General features: G+C 38.4%; 1 protein-coding gene across 1 annotated transcript; it reads right to left on the bottom strand.

Moving 5' to 3' along the window:
• Nucleotides 1-1586: 1586 nt before the first annotated feature.
• LOC106012326 lies at nucleotides 1587-18205 on the bottom strand. Its single transcript, XM_013084935.2, has 8 exons — nucleotides 18099-18205; nucleotides 17561-17606; nucleotides 11887-11955; nucleotides 11073-11132; nucleotides 9200-9282; nucleotides 8242-8308; nucleotides 7172-7196; nucleotides 1587-4986 (listed from the first exon to the last, which is right to left on the bottom strand). The coding sequence occupies exons 1-8, from the start codon at nucleotides 18203-18205 to the stop codon at nucleotides 4952-4954; spliced, it is 492 nt and encodes a 163-aa protein (XP_012940389.2). The 3' UTR covers nucleotides 1587-4951.
• Between the last annotated feature and the right edge of the window lie 550 nt (nucleotides 18206-18755).

Genomic DNA, 18755 nt, shown 5'->3' with positions numbered 1-18755 from the left:
CGTTTGAGCGGAGCGGGCTTTTGTATGGCGTGCGTTTAGACGGAGACTAATGTACTTTCATAGGAAGACAAAATACATCTCAAATGAAGAGCAGTATCAGCAGTGAATCTATCACATCAAGTAGGCCTATATGAAATAAAGGAGATCAAGAAGAAAAGAAAAAAAAGTATATAACAGTTTATGATGATTTTTTTATCACGACAGATCATAGAGCCATATATTATATACATGTGTGTCTTTAAGAAAACCCATTGGAAGGCGCGTTTTAGAAACCATTACAAATAAGCCAAGACCTTTATCATTATCACAAACTAGGTCTCATAAATATGTAATGAAAAGATAAACCATTTTTAAACCCAGATTTAAGATGATTTTGTTCAACCACTATTCTAAATACTTGCTTATAAATCTATTTTAGGACATACGGCATTCAACTTTTCGATTCTCGTGAATAGGAAATTACTTTCCATGTGGAGCCCCTACTGAAAGATACCGCATGGGCGAATTTTGTTCCCTTTCCAGATAACCAAGAGCACATGAATATTGTAGCAGCTGAAATAGACATTACTCAGCCTAATTATTGAATATAAAAAAATTTGTGCCCTTCGAAGAACTGTAATTTGTACAAAATGCCCCATTAACACCTAAATAAAGTGCAAATTGCCCATGAGAGACGAATCTTTTCAAATGTGTAAAAATGTCAGTTTCGAAAATGTCCACCTTCCGGTAGATTTCCTTGGAGCCAATCACATATACTATAGCCCCAAAGGGTCCAAAAGAGAACTCCACAGTTTTCTGTGTGACAAATAAAATCTTGATCAACTGAACCTTTATACAAATGAAACATTTCATAATAGAAAATTCCAGATAAATAATCTCGAACAAACAATGTTCAAGAGAAAAAATAAATACATATCTGTGTCATGATGTGGTAGAATTATGTGCACGTCAATTTTGGGGCATCTCGACTTATTGGTATCTTCTTAAAGTGTGTTCATTTGACCATCTTTTGATGAAAAAAATACACGCCTATCTTGAAAAGATTGGGATTGAAGGAGGTCAGGGTCGCCAGGTTTCAGAGCAAAATTAGTGAAAAAAAGGCTGCCAAAGTTAGGTGATTTCCAAAGCTTGAGAGTCCTTGAAAACTGAAATGTACAAATTTTTTGCCTTTAATCAATGTTTTTCAGTAAAATCCACACAGGAATATATTTTTATGTGGACATAAAAGGTTTTGAGCCAAAGAACAAAATTTAGAAAAAAAAACGATCAAACTGGAGGAAAATGCCGATACTTTTTTGACGAGCGCTTGATTTCACCAGAATGCCACATTATATAGCTTATAATTTTGTATTTAAGACAACAAACATATTTTCCAACATCTTAATAATTTTCCGAAGTTTTAAACCCCTATCACCTAGCATTCACGAAAACATTTTTACTTTTGTTCTTTTCGTGAGCAATAAAAAACCCGAGACCGTAAATCCTTCAAACCACTTCCCATTAGGTATAGCTTTTTTGTTTTTCAGTACTCAGTCTATGAATTTTAGAGAAACAAAAAAACTGCAGCAAGCTTGATCTATTCTTTCTTTAAAATCTATTTCAAGAGGCTAGAGATAGACCAGCTCTTTAATTCACATTTCACTAACCTTGTTCCTACTGTTACTTGTTCTCTAGATACACAAGTCTCTGCCAAAACACCTGACGCGTTAAAAAAACAAAAAACACTCATAATACGATTAACTATTTGTTGTACAATTTGCATTTGAAACATTGGCACTCACCTGTAAACGTAAGCATTTAATTCTGCAAAAACTTAATATTTCTACCAAGTATTGTAAATCAAATAAAAATAAAAAACGTGAATAAAGCCAGAGCTAGTCTAGGCAGCCAGATATTTGGTGCCACAGACCTGTATGGAACAGGTAATCTCTACCAGTATTCACTCCCCAGGAATGAAAAATTAAGATGGTGGCTATTTTGAGGACACCTGGCACAAACAGTCAAACACAGCATCAAAGTAAGTACCCTAACTACAACCATCATCTTGATAGGGAACAACATTCCATAAATGCACGTTTTTCTCAAGCCCCTCTTATGAGAACTGTCAAGCCCCCTTGTACTTAAGCACAAAAAGAAAAGAAAATTAAATATACTTTCAAATGTGCAACTCATTCATGCAATTCACTCCCTTTTCTACTGGCCATTTAAAATGAATTTTCAATAAACTTATATGTACAGAGAGCATACAAATCATCTGAAAACAAGAGAAAAGCTGCCTTTTATTACAAAATTCAGCATTTCAATAAATACATCAGCAACATACTGTGAATAAAAAGACGATTACATACTTTATCTTTAGTATCTTTAGCTTTTTTATAGGTATTTTTTCTCACTGATCATCACTTCAATCCAAGAACTAAAGTTCTTGTACAAGTTGAAAAAATATTAGAAAGTAAAGCTTTCTTTATTTCTGCTTCAAAACAGTCTTAGTACATTGTAAAATTCTTGACATTCAGAAACCACACCAGAGCTGAAATCTATTCTAAACCTATTCAAATAAAACAGTACTAAAATGATAAAAATTAGGCTTACCCGGTACATTCAAAATGATAAAGATCATGTGAAACAAAAAGTGAATTTACAAGTCATCCAACATACAGAACGGATCAAAAGATAATGGACCCTACAAAAACATGGTAATGAGATCAAACACATGGCAGAGCAGACATACCAGACAAGTTCAGTTCACTGTCATTCTGTGAGATCTGAATTAAAGTCTAAGGGTCTATCATTTAACCTAAATTTGTTTTACCCAGGGCTGCCCACCCACCAACCTATGTTTTAGTAATCAACAAAAAGAAAATGAGTAAACTGGTTAAAATTAGTAATATGGCCACGGAAAATCTTCAATGGGGTGTCAAAGACGGGTTGTAGTCAAGTTTGTATAAATGTAACGTAAACAAAGGTGTGACGATACAAAAGGACAAGAATTTTCTAACGCTTTGTCAATCTAATGTTTGCCTCACTACTCTTCGCTTTGGCACTTCTAAAGTGTAATGTTTTTCTAAGGGCAAAGTGGTACTGAGTGACTACAAAGGCTCAATGCAAAGAGGGAGTTAATACTTTTAAAGTTAGAAAGTTGCACGTGACGTTGTGACGTAGACTGTCTGAGTCTGGTAGTTTTTCTTCCCTTACACACCAGGAAATTTGGCAGCAGGTTGGGTAGCTAAAACATTTTAAAAATCGGAATCAGGGGTATTACGATCCTATTTTCGAAAAGTTGAATTTTAAAAAACGTAACATCCTCACCTAGTCAATCTATTAACAATCTTAAATTGTACTAAAATATCTCTAAACACAAAAGAGCTCAACACATCGTACAATGTTTTATATCCCTGACAGAGGATCAGAGTAGCATGCCATTTTCAAACACTAATAATATACCGATAGGATCTTTCAAGTATCCATTCCCAACTTGGTATAATGAGGAAAAATTTGTGCAAGTGAGGTCAATCTCAAAAACAAGTTTGCCCCAGCCTGGAATTTGAACTCAGGATAATAGCAAGTCTAGCAGCCAAGCCATGAGGTCAGCGTGCCCATATAACGTAATAATAAAGGACTTCTATAGTGCCTATTTCTACTCAAAAGTAGGCTTAATGAGCTTTAAAGTTCCAACTTATCATTACCACAACAGACAAATAATAAATCTGCAGGTTACAAGATGTGAGCAACTTTCAACAAAATTTGAGTTCAAGTCTGACTAATTTATTACGAGCAAAAAGAGGATCAATCAGTGCTGACGAAGCAAATGTATTTCTACACTGTATATACTGTGTTCAAGCAATAGTGCTTCTACAATTATCCCAACAAATCCATCTGATCCCTTCACATAGAATAATTCGATGCCCTCACTAATACAGTCCAAAAATTCATTCATCCCCCCCTCTCTCTCTTTCTTTCTCAAACACTCAAAGACATCACATATTGATGCCATTAGCATGAAGTTTCCTTATTGGAAGACAGAAACTCTTTTGATCAAATATTAAATAGGAATGTTTAGTCCACTGCAAAATAAAAAACAACAACTTTAAATTAAAGCTCATTCGAGTTGATAAATTAGTGTTCCAGATTTCTTTTGGCACAAACATTTAGCCTACTCTTAACTCTTCATCTCCCACTATGTCGGGCCCCGTTTTTGCATCACTAAATGGGTCATTAAATCAAAACTTGTTTGATAGTTCTTCATCTAATGAATGAACTCCACATAAAAGAGACCTGTTTTTGGCAATTGCCAAAAAGTAATTTGATGTCGAAGTCGTAAAGGAAGGTGCCCGAGCATGCCGGAGATAAAGAGTTAAATCTGATCAAATTGACGATATTTGGGTCAGGAATGTGCCAGCTTCCTCCTTCAGTTTTTATTTCATAAAAGCATCAAGCTTTTCGTTTTGGTTCAGAGTTTTTTCCCCTCTCCATCCATTTCAGTTTATCATATATACAGTCAAACAGCTCTAACCATCACCTGTCTAAGACAATCACCTGCACAAACAACAACTTCTCACTTCCCTCTTTGCACTTTTTTATTATAATGACACCGTCCAAGAGGACCACCTGTCTAAGATGACCACTTTTCTTTTCACCAATAAGTGGTCATCTTGGACAATTTTGACATCATTCTTGAAATAAAAGAATATATAAAAGGAATAAGGACTGGGAAATGTCAATGATATCACACGAGAACATCCACAGAACACAAACTGTACTTGGATGCTAAGGCAATGACATGAGGTTGAGGTATGAGGAAGCAATTTTTTTAACACGATACTCTTTGTGCGAGATATTTGACTCCACTATTTGTCAATCAGATCCAGGAAGTAAAGCAGTTGGTCTACAACAACAATAATAAAATCAGATCTGTAGCAAGTGCTGAGATGTACATGTTGGGAGTCTCGGCTCATAAAAACCAGTGGGTCCTCTCGAAACCTTGAGCTGGAGGAAAATGGGAGACAATAATAGAAGAATCAGAAATGATGATAACAGTAAACTGTACTTTTAATCAGCGCTATAGCAAAAAACCGAAGAAATGTTAAGTGCACTTTAGATTAGAAAAAGCATGACTTGTAGAGATAGCAAAAAGAAACCAAGCAGGTGACATCTCTTTCTTCCCCATCTCCACAAACACACACTGTATCCATTACGATCTGAAGCCAGAAAAAAAAAACAACAACAGTAGAAACTTCATCCAGATGTTCAAAGAAGTGTTGTTGTGCAGTTTAAGATGCCACGTGATAATGAGAATGATAAATAATGTGCTCACATAAGTTTCATGAACTTAAAGAACCAGCAATGGTGTGTTTGTAAGATTGTCTGTACTGGCATGATATTGAGCATTATATATTACAGTAGTCTCTGCCTAAGATCCCACCGCTTACGATCCCGGTTCGCTTAAGATCCCGCTGTTTTAAGAAAACATAATTTTTACTATACAAAAGTCACCCCTAAGATCCCGCTCTGATTCACTCTGAAGGTCTACATTCGGCTAAGATCCCGCATTTCAGATCATAATTTGCGGAAAAAAACCCCGGCAGGACAGCCGATCAACCAAGAGTGAAAATTTGAGATCAATAAACTGTTCGTCGCATCAAAGATCAGCTACTATCGTGAATGTGATCACATACACGTTGTAAAACTCGATGAAGCGATACAATGTTTGCCCCAGACGGGATCACACCGGGGTGTGAACTGACCGACCCATTTGTTTTCCCGGAACATCGCACTCACACCTGAGCAATCCCCCTAAACTTACATCACTCGCTGGGTGGGTAGGGCCTACACGTTCGCTCCTGGCGGGATCACATTGAACTGTGAACTCTTCCCTGACCATTGCAGAAGTTGTTTCTACTCCCGAATTTGCGAGATAGACTGAATTTTAATTGGTGTGTTCACAACGTAATGGTGTGTAACGACAAAGGCGGTTGGGGGAGATGGAAAGCTATAAATTTTCGACAGGTAAGGGGGAGGGGAGGGGCAACTTGATAAGCGTAGATCTTGAGCCTCATGATAGGATAATAAGTGAAAATGGTACGCATCATGCCACTATGCACTGTGATAGGTCATCAAGGTTAACCACTCTTTGCTCGCCATACGTCATAAACCTACCAAGCGGTCACGTCAGTTCATTTTAGAGTGGAGGGAGACCATTTTACCGATTGTAAGCCTTAACATGGGTCACCATAGATTCTTCCCTGGGTTCGTCGGTTAAGATCCCGGTTCGCTTAAGATCCCGCTTTTCCTTGCTCCCGAGCACCAGGATCTTAGGCAGAGACTACTGTATTATATATATGGCATCAAATATGCTTTCGGAGTTTCACTGAAGGATTAATGCAAAATAATATCAAGCCAAAAACTTTATTGAAAAAGAAAATGAACTGATCTTTCAATTGGTACTTTTTTTTTTGGTAACATTTTATTTTATTTCATGTAAATAATTATCTTTGAAAACTTATATACTATTATAAAGGCTTAAACCCCAAAGGCTAAAAAATATACCAATGGACATTCACAGCTCTGTAATCCTTCGCTTGTGAAAAGACGACATTTAACCATCAATCTTCGCAAGAAACATTTGAATGTTTGGGTGCCAAATTTTGAATTATCTGACCTCACGTTCCGATTATGAGTGGCTTAACTTTCGAAGGCGATTCTCCAGTTCCATATACACAAATATACAAATAACATACAATAACATACACCATAGCAATAAATAAAAGCTAAACCTTTTCAAAGTGTATAGCATTTGGTGTTTAACTGTGACAGAGCAAAGAAACAGCGATCTGAATCACCCCGATTTCACCTCAACCAAAAGGCCATGAGTTGGTTTACGCGGAGTGTTTACGCGGAGTGTTTACGCGGAGTGTTTACGCGGAGAGTTTACGCGGAGAGTTTACGCGGAGTGTTTACGCGGAGTGTTTACGCGGAGTGTTTACGCGGAGTGTTTACGCGGAGTGTTTACGCGGAGTGTTTACGCGGAGTGTTTACGCTACCTATTTATTGTATGTTACCTATTGCACTTGCCTCTACAAATCACATTTCCCCACAAGGATCAAATAATGTGTTTTTTCTTTCTAAAAATCTCTTTCTGTTACAGCCAACAACATTACCCATCAATACTCACCAATACTACACAGGATGATCTTAGCCTGTAGGAAAAGGAAAAAAAACAAGTAATGAAGATGCTGCGATGAAAGGGTCAAAGAACACTTGAATTTGAAAATCTTTTATGTTATTTTCAACATAGTGATAATAGGAACATGCAAAAAAATAAGGTTTAAAAAGAAAAAAGCCTACAGATGCATGTTTACACAAGTTTCTGTCTTCATTTCTTTTTAACTGAAATGTGAAAGACTCGTTAAAAGGAAACAATATTCTTCCTCTACTTTTTAATTCTCAGTAGCACTGAATTCAACAAATACTGTCATAAAATTATTTGCTGATTATATTACCCTGTTTTTGCACCGCCTGATCATACAGTGAAGAAAATCACAAACTGATTAGATGATTTCCAATTCAAAAATCAAACTTTTCTCTATATTCTCTTAACAAAAGCTTTGACAGAATCTATTGCCATGCATGAGGAAAAGTTAGTGCAAAAATTAAATCAAACAAATCAAAGTACAGAGAGAGACAAAGTCAATCTTAGCTGAAGAGAAGTGTGCAAACAAAATATTGTTCAAGACAAGGAACTTGCACTAGACATAACACAAGGGTAAGGATAAATCACTGTCAGGAACACTAAACAGCATTTTGTGATCAGGGTAAGGCTTGGAATATCTGAATGTTCTTTTACTTGAATATTGCTAGTGTTTTACATCCCAACTGGTGCAATTTATACCATTTGAAAAGTGGGCTGCTATGATTCTGCCTACCAGGGCCAGAGAAAGGGGAAACAACATCCAAGCAGACAGGCAGAGAGAGATACCAGGTAAACATTTTCTTCACTTGGAAAATCCTCCTGTTTTCTGTAAGCAATGGTCCAACCATTACGCTGCAGAAGTATGAGCTTTAGAAATATGGATAAAACTGAAGACCAACTCTCAGCAAAGTCTGAACTTTTCAAATCTTCTTTGGATATATTCCTTCTTAGTCTCAGGCTTGAAGTAAAATGCACTGATTCACATGACATTCTATTTCTAGTACCGCATTAAACTTGAACAAAAAGAAGCAAACCAAAGCTGTGAGTCTTACCTCTGAGGCTTCTTCACTTTCAAAGACATAGCATTTGAAATCCTTGGCCATATTGCAGGTTGTCTCCCTGTTGTCAGAAGACAGAACAAACAACAAATTTATATTGCCAGTAATAACAGCGTTTTTCACAAGTTACTAAAGAAAACGGTCAATCTGAGTAAAACAAATAACATACACTGGACTAAACTGTTTATCAAGATTACTGATCCAAATGATAAGAAATGAGTGCACATTGAGTTCATGTATAGAACCAGGATAAGCAAGTTCATAAGATTGTCTGTATAGTGTGATAGTGTCACTAATAATGTGAAGCAGAATTATTGTATAGTGTTGCCTGGTACCATCATATTTTGCTTTCAGAACTTTTGCTCATTAACAGCTAAATGAGAAAAACAATCCTGATCAGCCTTATTTTCACAACAGTAAAAAAATTTTTGAAGGCACATTCCCGAATTACAGCTCACAGCAAGATACACATTTATCTAGGATCAGATTAGGAGAAAAGTAACTCTGAAGAGAATCAAAAGAGCAAATAACACCAGAGCACCCATCAACCACCTACAAAAGACATAAAGTATGTACGGTACGAGTTCAAGACAAACACACACACTGACAACTTCACAAAAACCTTTCCTACAAAGACTACAAAAATCACGTCTACTTTCTCAATCTCTAATAACTCTGAGAGTCGGACAGGGGACGACCTAGCCTGTGGTGTAATGGTTAGCTTCTTCGCCACAGCACACAGAAGATGTGAATTCAATCCCTGTGCAGAGAAGGTATTTTTATCGAACATAATATATCAATTTTTCTGTTTGGATGTCATACCCTCTCATCCCTGGTTGACCTTGACAGGAGGGCCAAATAATTATATAAAGGGTCTAAGCAGTGTTGAAGAGGGCGTAAAATATAAAACAAATAATCAGACCTAGTAAAATCACAAGACTTGCTCTCATACCCAGCAATGTATCCAAAATACAGAAGCATATCTGTACGTCTCCCACAAGCTGACACTTCCGTGTAGGAATGGTTGAGAAGTAACTGAGAACAAACAATGACAAAATATATTATTTGTCAGTCAGAAAAATTTGATCAGTCAGAATCAAATAGATGAATTTAAATATTGAGCTGTTTTCAACATGGAAAAACCAAAAGTCCACACGTTTTGTGTTTAAATCCGTTCCTTTTTACAACCTCTGCAGTTTTCAAATGACACATAAAAAAGTGCTTTTTTAAATCTCAAGAGTAGTAAAACTTGTTACTTAGACTGACAGTTGTAACAAAGTTTCACATACCGATACATATTGTGGTGGTTGTGAGAAAAATTGAGGAATCTGAATTACCTTTGTTTAGAAAGTGGGTAAAAAAAACCTTGAAAGTTAAAGTAACCTATTTTTCTTGCAATAGCGACAATACCCTTATGGCCTATTTATCTTCTAGACCTACGATCCTTGTCTTTCAGACAGTTCCATGAATTCCAACCATCAGTATCCAAGGTTGAGAACACTATTCTATAAACAACCCAATATTATCTTAGCAACTTGTATAGCACAGATATTAAATGTGGTATGTTAGTTTTAGTTTTAGTAAAGGTTTTACGGCGCTCGCAACTGCATACCGTCATATGAGCGCCAAGGGGTGGATGTCAACAGAGAAGTCCTTACAGGGAATCAGACTTACTCTGCTCACCTTTCTAGCTTCAACAGCACAAAGTCTGCTTCGATTATCAAGGCACCTCGGAAATAGTGGGTCACAAGAGTGTGACAAACATACAAAAGAAGTAGAGGAAAATGACAATAGTAAGGATTAGGAAAGAAAAAGCAGCAGTTCCCTGTTGTAGATCAGGCACAGTTATGAGCGTGACATTGATGAAACAGCCCATTTACAATTCTACTGTGCATGAACGAGAAATGTCCCCCCTTTGGGAATGGCCTAAAGACACTTCGTGGTGTGTTAGATATTTCCTTTTTTAAAAAAATGCTCAATGCGCATTACATCAAAAAAGACATCATATCTTAAAAATTAATCGACACGTGTGTACGTAAAACACAGTATTATGTACATACATATATATATGTATATATATAAAAACATTCTATGAGAAAAACAGTCGCACAGTGAGCTTGGCAATGCGTTCACTAAAAATATACAATGCAATAAAAATTCACGAACGGTCACAGTAAAATTTAAACATGAATAACTAGAAATATTCATTAAAACATTTGTTCACAGACAGACATTTCCGTTCTCTCTCTCTCTCTTTCTCTTATTCTCACACGCTATTTCTTCAGTCTCACAGTCTGGCATACACATGCATATATATAACAGTTCATCATTATGACAGGAATGCATTTGTGAATAAGAAACGCTTCAGCTGTTTTTTGAAAATGTAAATTGTTGGGGCACATCTTATTTTATATGGGAGTTCGTTCCTTACCTGGGGACTAAAGAACAAAAAGGAACGTTCGGGGTATGTTTTATAATTTTGTTTTGGAGTTTCCATTAGATTGTCAGAGGCTGATCTAAGGGCTCTGGGTGGATGATATAATTCCAGGAATTTTTAAAGATAAAAAGGTGCAGTATCATTTATACATTTAAAACAGAAAACGGCAGTTTTGTATTTGATCCTTTGTTTTACTAGCAGCCAGTGTAGTTCTTTCAGAATTGGTGTTATGTGCGCTGATTTCTTTTGTTTCATTATCAATTTTGCTGATTGATTCTGGAGTACTTGTAACTTTGATAGCTTTTCGGCCGTCAAACCGGATAAAACAACATTACAGTAATCTCATTTTGATAAAATTCAAAAGCATGATAGCAGTCAGTCACATTACCTCATTGTCAGACAATCTGCGCACCTCCACACCTGTCTCAGTTGTTTCAATCTTAACGACCTGTGGCAAGCAAAAAACGTTTTAAAATACCCTAAATCAACATAAACCGTATTGGTATTTGCAAATTTTAAGATGGTGTTTCATTCTTAATTCTTCAGACTGAAGCGCAGTCATCTACGAATAGTGTGCATATCAAATTATGTGGCCTTTTGGGATCTAATTTCGAATATGTTGACATTTTAAAAAATTGAGTTCTTTTTTATTTTTAAAGTCTATATTATAGCCTAAAGAACACAGGATAAAGATCTGGAGAGATTTGTGGAACTTTTTTTTTTAAGACAGTGTATCTAAACACCAAAAATTTAACAAACTCGATTTAGAAAACAAATGTAGAAGTTTGAACAATGCTGCTAACTACCACCTGTCACATCAAGCATTTAAAACAACAGAATTAATTGAGTCTGGACCCAGTTTGACTTTTTTACCAAGGAAAATGGTTAAAGAACAATTTCTTGTAAAACTTGGTCAAATTTAATATTAATTCAAGAACATTATTTTGGGCTCTAGAGTGCAGAAAGGGTCTGAGACATGTTAGGACATTATAAGAATATGGGTTACAAAGCTACAACTTAATTCATTCCTTCAAAGCTTTAACATGTTGCCATCAATAACAGCAGATTTTTGTCTTTACTTAGAGTAACTAGAATAAAGAGAAAAGAGTAATATATGGCAAGAAGCATTCTTACATGAAATAATTTTTTTTTTTAAACATTCAATAACATCCTCAAAGAAAACACAATTCTTCTCAACTTACTTCTTTTCTCCGACCCGAATCTGTGATGACATTCTCAATGGAATCATGAATTCTATCAACACGGCCGTCCTGAAGATAATGGGGAAAGTTGTAATAAATAATGTCACATGCAGCTTGAAAACCAACTTTCATGACTCTTTCCCATGTACGTTTTTTTTGGTGTAACTTCCACAATAGCAAATAGCAGGAGAATGGAAGGGGGGGGGGGGGGGGTGAGTTAATTCCATTAGGAATTGGTTCATTCCTCTCTTAGAATTAAACATTTGGGTACTTCTTTCTAAATTTCTCTTGAATTATTCAGTAAAATCAAAACTTTCATATGATTTCCCTACAACTCTAATCATACAAAAGGTTTATCATTTCCAGGGATAATACACCTCAGTTCTTCCCTTTGTGAGCTATCCTAATAATGGCGGGTTTAACAATGGTCTGAGCCCATTAGCCATTCGTATGCCAACATTGATAGATCTTTCTTGATGATCTGCTACTACTCATTCTTTACAGTCTTTCATAGGGGCTTCAAATTTTGTCTTACACATGCACCTACGCACGCATGCACACACACATGTTGTTGTTGTTGTTAGTGATCCAGTAGCATCTGAGCGTTAACTCTTCTGCATGATGCCATTCGGTAATAGTTGCATGTTTGTTCTAATTGTTGTCTTGAGGAGTAGAGGCAATTAGATGTGTGGGGTAGCTTGGAAAGAAAACATCCCCTTAAATCAGTTAGTTTTCTACAGAAGAACAGATGATGTTCCACTATCTCTGAGGGGTAGTCACATACTGGGCAGGCAGCAGACTGCTTTACTCCAATTCGGTTGAGATGTTGGTTGAGGGGTACATGTTGTGCTCTAAGTTGGAAGATTATGGATTGATCTCCCCTCCTCGACTCATTGATTGGATCTTTGACCAGAGGTTTATTCATGTGGCCATACAATCTCCTTCCTGTTGTATCTGTGGCCCAATCATTCATCCACTCTTCCTTGAGTTTTGACTTGATCATTTGGCAGCAGGTGGTGTAATTCATAGGAATTTCAGGCTGAGGGAGGCCAGCTCCTTTCTTTGCCAGAGCATCAGCTCTTTCATTTCGCTGTATCCCAGTGTGGGCAGTAATCCATTGTAGGCCTACTCTGACGTTGTGCCTACTTATCAAATTATGTAGACTCCAAATCAAGTGCAATAAATCTTTGTTCACATCAGTCCCACTCCCAAGTGTCTCTAGTGTTGAAAGGCTGTCTGTAAAGATAACAATGTCTGTGGTAGCAAGTGGGTTAGTGTCAAACAAGTAGTTGATGTAGTTTGCTGTGTTGGTGATAGCCTGTTGTTCAGCAATGAAATTGGAGCAGAAGGACCCGATGGAACTAAAGACTTCTTTTTTTATCCTACTGGGCAAGTTGATCACTGACTCATATCCAGCGTTGATTGTTGCCTTAAAGGCAGATCCATCAGTGTATGAGTGGATCCATGTTGGTGGATAGGAATCAATTGTTTCAAGGGCAGAATGTTTTAGTGCTACAGGATATGTGTTTTTATTGCTGTTGTCCAAAAGTGTTTTCCTAATTTCTGGCTTTGCTACGGTGAGATGTGGTGGGAGAGTTGAGGGAACTCTTTCCAGAGGTTCTCGTCTTTCAAGGAGGTGATGTTTTTCTTGGAGATTGAGAACAGTGTCAAGTACAGATTTTGTATTTTTTAGTCTTTGATTAGGTTTCCACTTGTCAACAAGGATTCTATTAGGGTGGTTATTTTCTAGCCTTTTAGATCTTTCATATACTTCTAAAGCTGCCCGTTTTCTTCAAGTTTCTAATGGCTCAATATTCGTGTGGATTTCACGGACCGCAGTCGGTGAGGTTTTCACTCCGCCAGAGATAAGACGAAGAGCTTGGTTTTGGATGGTGTCCATTGAGTTCTTTGTAGTTTTACTGCAAATGTTCTGTAGAACAAGATTATAATAAAAAACAGCTCTGGTATATCCTAAATAAAGGCCTCTCAAGGTGTTCTTGCCTGATCCCCAGTTGGTACTGGCAAGTCGTTTGATGAGATTAAGTCTCTTCATAGCCTTCTTCCTAAGGTTGTTGGTGTGTTGTTTCAGGTTGAGCTTGCTGTCAAGTTGTACTCCAAGATGCACTGGGTTATTCTCCTTTTTCAAGTTGGTACCATCGATTTTGAGAGGGATTTCTGCATTTGCAAGGTTACAGCTTCTCGTAAAAACAGAGTAGACAGTTTTTTCGCAATTTACTTTCATCTTCCATAAACGGCAATAGATTCCTAGGGAATTTAGATCATCTTGTAGTCTTCGTCTGCTTATTGTTGTCGAGTTTCCAGTGTGCCAAAGGACCAGGTCATCAGCAAAAAGGGCTTTTTCTGTTCTGAGAACATCTGAAACGTCATTGAGGAAGACAAGGAATAAGATACAGCTGATAGAAGATCCCTGTGGGAGTCCTTCCTCCAGTACTGCTTTTGAAGATAGGGTTTTATCCATCTGGGTCTGGATAAGTCTATCTGTAAGGAATGATTTAATCCAGGAGCACATGTTTCCCTTGATTCCCATGTTCTGCAGTTTTAAGAGTAGTCCTTTCCTCCACACTCTATCGTAGGCTTGTTGGAGATCCACAAACACAGCCGTTGTCTGTTCCCCTCTTTGAAATCCATCAATGATTTTCTGTGTAAGCCTAAAAAGCTGGTCTTCTGTCCTGCCTTTTGACCTGAACCCTGCTTGACACTGTGATATCAGACCTGAAGACTCAAGCCACCAATAAAGACGAGAATTGAGGATTCTTTCACAGAGCTTGCCAATGCAGGACGTGAGTGATATTGGGCGGTAGTTTTTAGGGACCTTGGCCTTCTTTCCTTTCTTTAAGATTGGGTTTATAGTAGCTAGTTTCCATGCTTTAGGCAGATTTCCCTCGGTCCATGTTCTGTTGTAGAGCTTAAGAAGTAGCAATTTGGCTTTTTCACCAAGGTTTTGTAGCATCTCATTGTGTACTTTATCAGGACCTGGGCTTTTTCGCTTCTTCAGTTTCTTGATTGCACAGTCTAACTCTCGCTTAGTTAAGAAGTCCTGGAAGATACTCGGTATCAAATCTCTCTCTTTTCCTTTCAGAACACTCAGTAGACCCCTGTCCAAGTCATTCCTTTTGCTGCTTTTGTTAATGGAGGCAAAATGTTTATTGAAGTGTACGGCTTTTTTTAACTCGCTGGTGAGAACTTCGGTTTCTGTGTGTAGTGGTTTGGGGTTTTCTTTCCTTTTTTCGCCAGTGAGGTTATTTAGAAGAGACCAAGCTTCACGTCCACCTTGATGTAAATTGAGTCCCTCACACTTCTGCGTCCAGGCTTCCTTCTTATATTCCTTGGTGACAAGTTTAGCCTCTGCTACAGCCTTTTTGTATCTAATTTTCTTGCCATATTTTTTTTAGATCTTTCTCATATTCATGTCTGGCATTATTTTTAGTTTTTGTAGCTTTCTCCAAGCGCTTGTTTCAAAAGGGTTTATAGTTGGTTCTGCACCCCTGTGGGATACTCTTCTTCGCAGCATCTAAGATGGTGGAGGTGAGTTCACTATTAAGGGTGTCTATACTTTTATTGTCTAGATCATCCAGTTTAACGGTGTCCTCAGCTGTTTTTCTGAAGAGATCCCAGTTTGCCTTCTTGAAGTTCCAACGGGTTCTTCTTTTCCTTTGTCTGTGTTTCAGTATACTGATTTTGGTGAGAACGGGACGATGGTCACTAGATATACAGTCTAGCACCTCGTCACTGCAGTAGTTGTGTAAATCAGCAGAGACCAGGGTGAGATCTGGTCTGTGGAGGGTCCCATGTCTCCTATGAAGAAGTGTTTTGGTTGAATCCTCATCTTGGAGAAGGATGAGGTTAGAGGACTGACATAGTTCTTCAATCCTCTTACCTGTGTTGTTTTGGTCAGCATAGCCCCAAAGGGGGGAGTGTCCATTAAGGTCACCAGCTATGACCGTCTTCTTAAAGACAGTACTCTGTTCCAAGAAGTTCAGAGTGCTACTTGGGGGACAATAGATGTTATAGAGTATGAGCTTGCTGTTGCCATACCACAGGGTGACTTTATGTGCGTCTGTGGGGTGCCAATTAAGGAGCTCTACTTCACCCAGGATGTCATTTCTGATATAGGTTATAATCCCTTGGCAACCTTCACATTTACATGGATAAGGGGTATACCCAGTGATGTTTATGTTACAGGATGAATGGAGTTTCCTGTAATAGAGCAATGTGGACTTTCCTTTCATACAAAATTTTCCCCAATTGTGTTTTCTTCTTGTCCAAGCCAAAGACATTTGCCTGAAGAATATTGAAGTCTATAAGCTTCTCTTTTCCGTTACCAGTTGTAGGGGGTGTTTTCTTCTTGTTTTTCCATTTTCTCTGCTTTCTGATTTTCTTTTCCTTCCAATAACCATCCACCAGGCCAGCTTGGTTGCCCATTAAGACCTGGGGGAGACCTTGATTACCGAGACGGCGTCTCAACTCGTATGGGATTCTATCATTCGTGAATAGCATCTAAAACTGGTGGTTCTGGGATTTTCCTTCCATCCCGGGGTAGGAGATAAAGCAGTGGCTGTAGGTGCAATGCCACAAACAAAAAACCCAACTCCATCACAGAGAGATTGTAAGAAAAATGAATGGGTATGTTGGTGTCTGTTGTATTATATTGAGGAGTTGTTTGAGGAGATAAAGAAGAGAAAGACGCTATTAAGAGCATAGTTGCTGTGTGTTGCTGAAATACAAAAATTATAATATAATAATAATTCTAATAGTAGTAATAATACCAATTGGAAGCTAGATTCCCCCCCCCCCCCCTCCCAGAGCAACCAAGTCCTCTCATCCGAGAGATGGGGGCAGGGGAAGGCATGGCAGATCCCAGAGGGTTAATGTTGTCAACAAGCAAGACGCAAATGGTCTCTGCACCTTCTCCGCAGTCATAGGGCTCTCCGATAAGTGCATGCTTAATACATGTATGTAGCTGGGTATTCCCTACGTAAAGTCACATCCAGTACAGTGCTGACAATGAACCTCTGCTTTCCACCCCACCAATACCCGTCCCAACTCCAGGTCAAAGAAAGGTTGTCGATGGAGAGAGGAGAAAAGAAAAGTTAATAAATGTAATAAAGTAAAACAATAAAAACAATAAATAGAAAGAGAAAGAAACATAGTAAAGTAATATGTCTCTTTACGGGGTCACCCCTTGACCCGTTAGCTTCCTCTTTTTCTTTTCCTATTCGAAGAGAAAGACGCTGGGTCTATTTGGGGGGGGTGCACACACACATGCACACATACACACGCACGCGCGCACACACACACACATATTTTAGCATTGCAGTTTCAGTTGATGATACACACACCAACCCGTCAAGCATGCTCGGTATCCACACCTCAACAATTAGCAGAAAATTAGGTCATTGTGAAGTGAACACATTCATTCCTTGTTTGATTCCTTGTTTGCACAAGAAACTACAACATTCACTTGTCAGTACATGAAACTATAGGCATAAACTCCCCTCAGCTAAAAATCACACATAGTCCCAAACATTCTGGTGATGAAGCAGCAATGGAAATGACACCGCCTGGAACCCTTTTCTAAGATGATAATGATACTGTGCGGATCCTATGACAAGAGAAATGGAGGTAAAAAAAAAAAAGATAATAAAATGTTTACCTCTGCTAAGGGATAAAACCCTCTGTAGACTACAGTGAACTCTGCCCTGCAATAAAACACAATAAACTGAGTTCAGTACAGTGCATCAATTTGAGCTGCAAAACGATCACATGACCATACTATGGTCTTGTCACACAAAAAAGAAACTTTGAGAGTAAATTAATCACCCACTTCGGACTTAACATAATCCCCGTTTGCTTAAGAGTGTTTCCAAATGCGTGTCGCGTTAAGTCCTGCGCAGCAGTCCCTAGCGATGAGATGCGAGGTGTGTATTCTTTTGCGCGACCAAATTGTGCAAAAATTTTCAGTCGCAAGATACTTGGTCTGATATGTATCAAAAGTGACAAGAATACGGAGCTTTCCATCATCTAATGGTAGAGTTGGAGCTAAATGGAGTCAACTTCAAAAGGTATTTTCGACTGAACAAACAGCAGTTTGGAAATAGTCTTGTTTCTGCAATGTTATTTTTTGCACATAGCCAAAAGCCGAGCCTAAGGCGCTATGTGCATGGGTCATGTGCCGCCATACATACACAGACCATGCACATGGCGTGTCAACCGGCACTCCTTGGTAAAGCTTTAAACCTGTCACATTCCCAGTTTGTCGCACATGACGAGGCGCTTGAGCGCTACTTGGACCAATCATTGGCAACGGTTGCGCGCTGCTAGACGTCGCGACTCACGTAAGGAGACAGGATCTTTATAGGGGGTGCCCAAATACGCGATCGGGTTGAGTTGGGTCAGGTCGGGCTGGGCTGATCGGGTAGTCAGGGCTAGCCAAATTGAGGGTGCAAAACAGCTGTTGTGGCACAAACCGATGAGACTCAGTTTGTGACCTGCAAAGACAAACGCGTTTGTTTTCAGGCCTGCGAATCGCGCGATCGGGTGGTTTGCAGCCAATCACAACAAGGCCGAGTCATCTGTCCATTTGACCCATGAATACATTAAGTAGGTACTCTGGGAATTCCTGGTTTCGGTCTCATGCCTTTGACCATCTTCCAATTTCTCACAGCGGGTTTGGAGCGCTCATAGGCCTAGAGGAAGAAGAAGACGAATAACAAGAAGGAGGAGAAGCATAACAGAGGGAGGGTGGTGAGAGTGACTGGGAGTGAGAGAGATAAGAAAAGAGATATATTATTATGCAGAGACCTAGCAATGGTTACATTGGTCTAGGTCTCTGATATATATGGGAAGTG

The sequence above is a fragment of the Aplysia californica genome, unplaced genomic scaffold (assembly GCF_000002075.1).
Source record: "Aplysia californica isolate F4 #8 unplaced genomic scaffold, AplCal3.0 scaffold00330, whole genome shotgun sequence".
NCBI classification, from domain to species: Eukaryota; Metazoa; Mollusca; class Gastropoda; order Aplysiida; family Aplysiidae; genus Aplysia; species Aplysia californica.
Note: the sequence above shows the minus strand (reverse complement) of the source record. Positions and strands in the feature narration are given on the sequence as shown.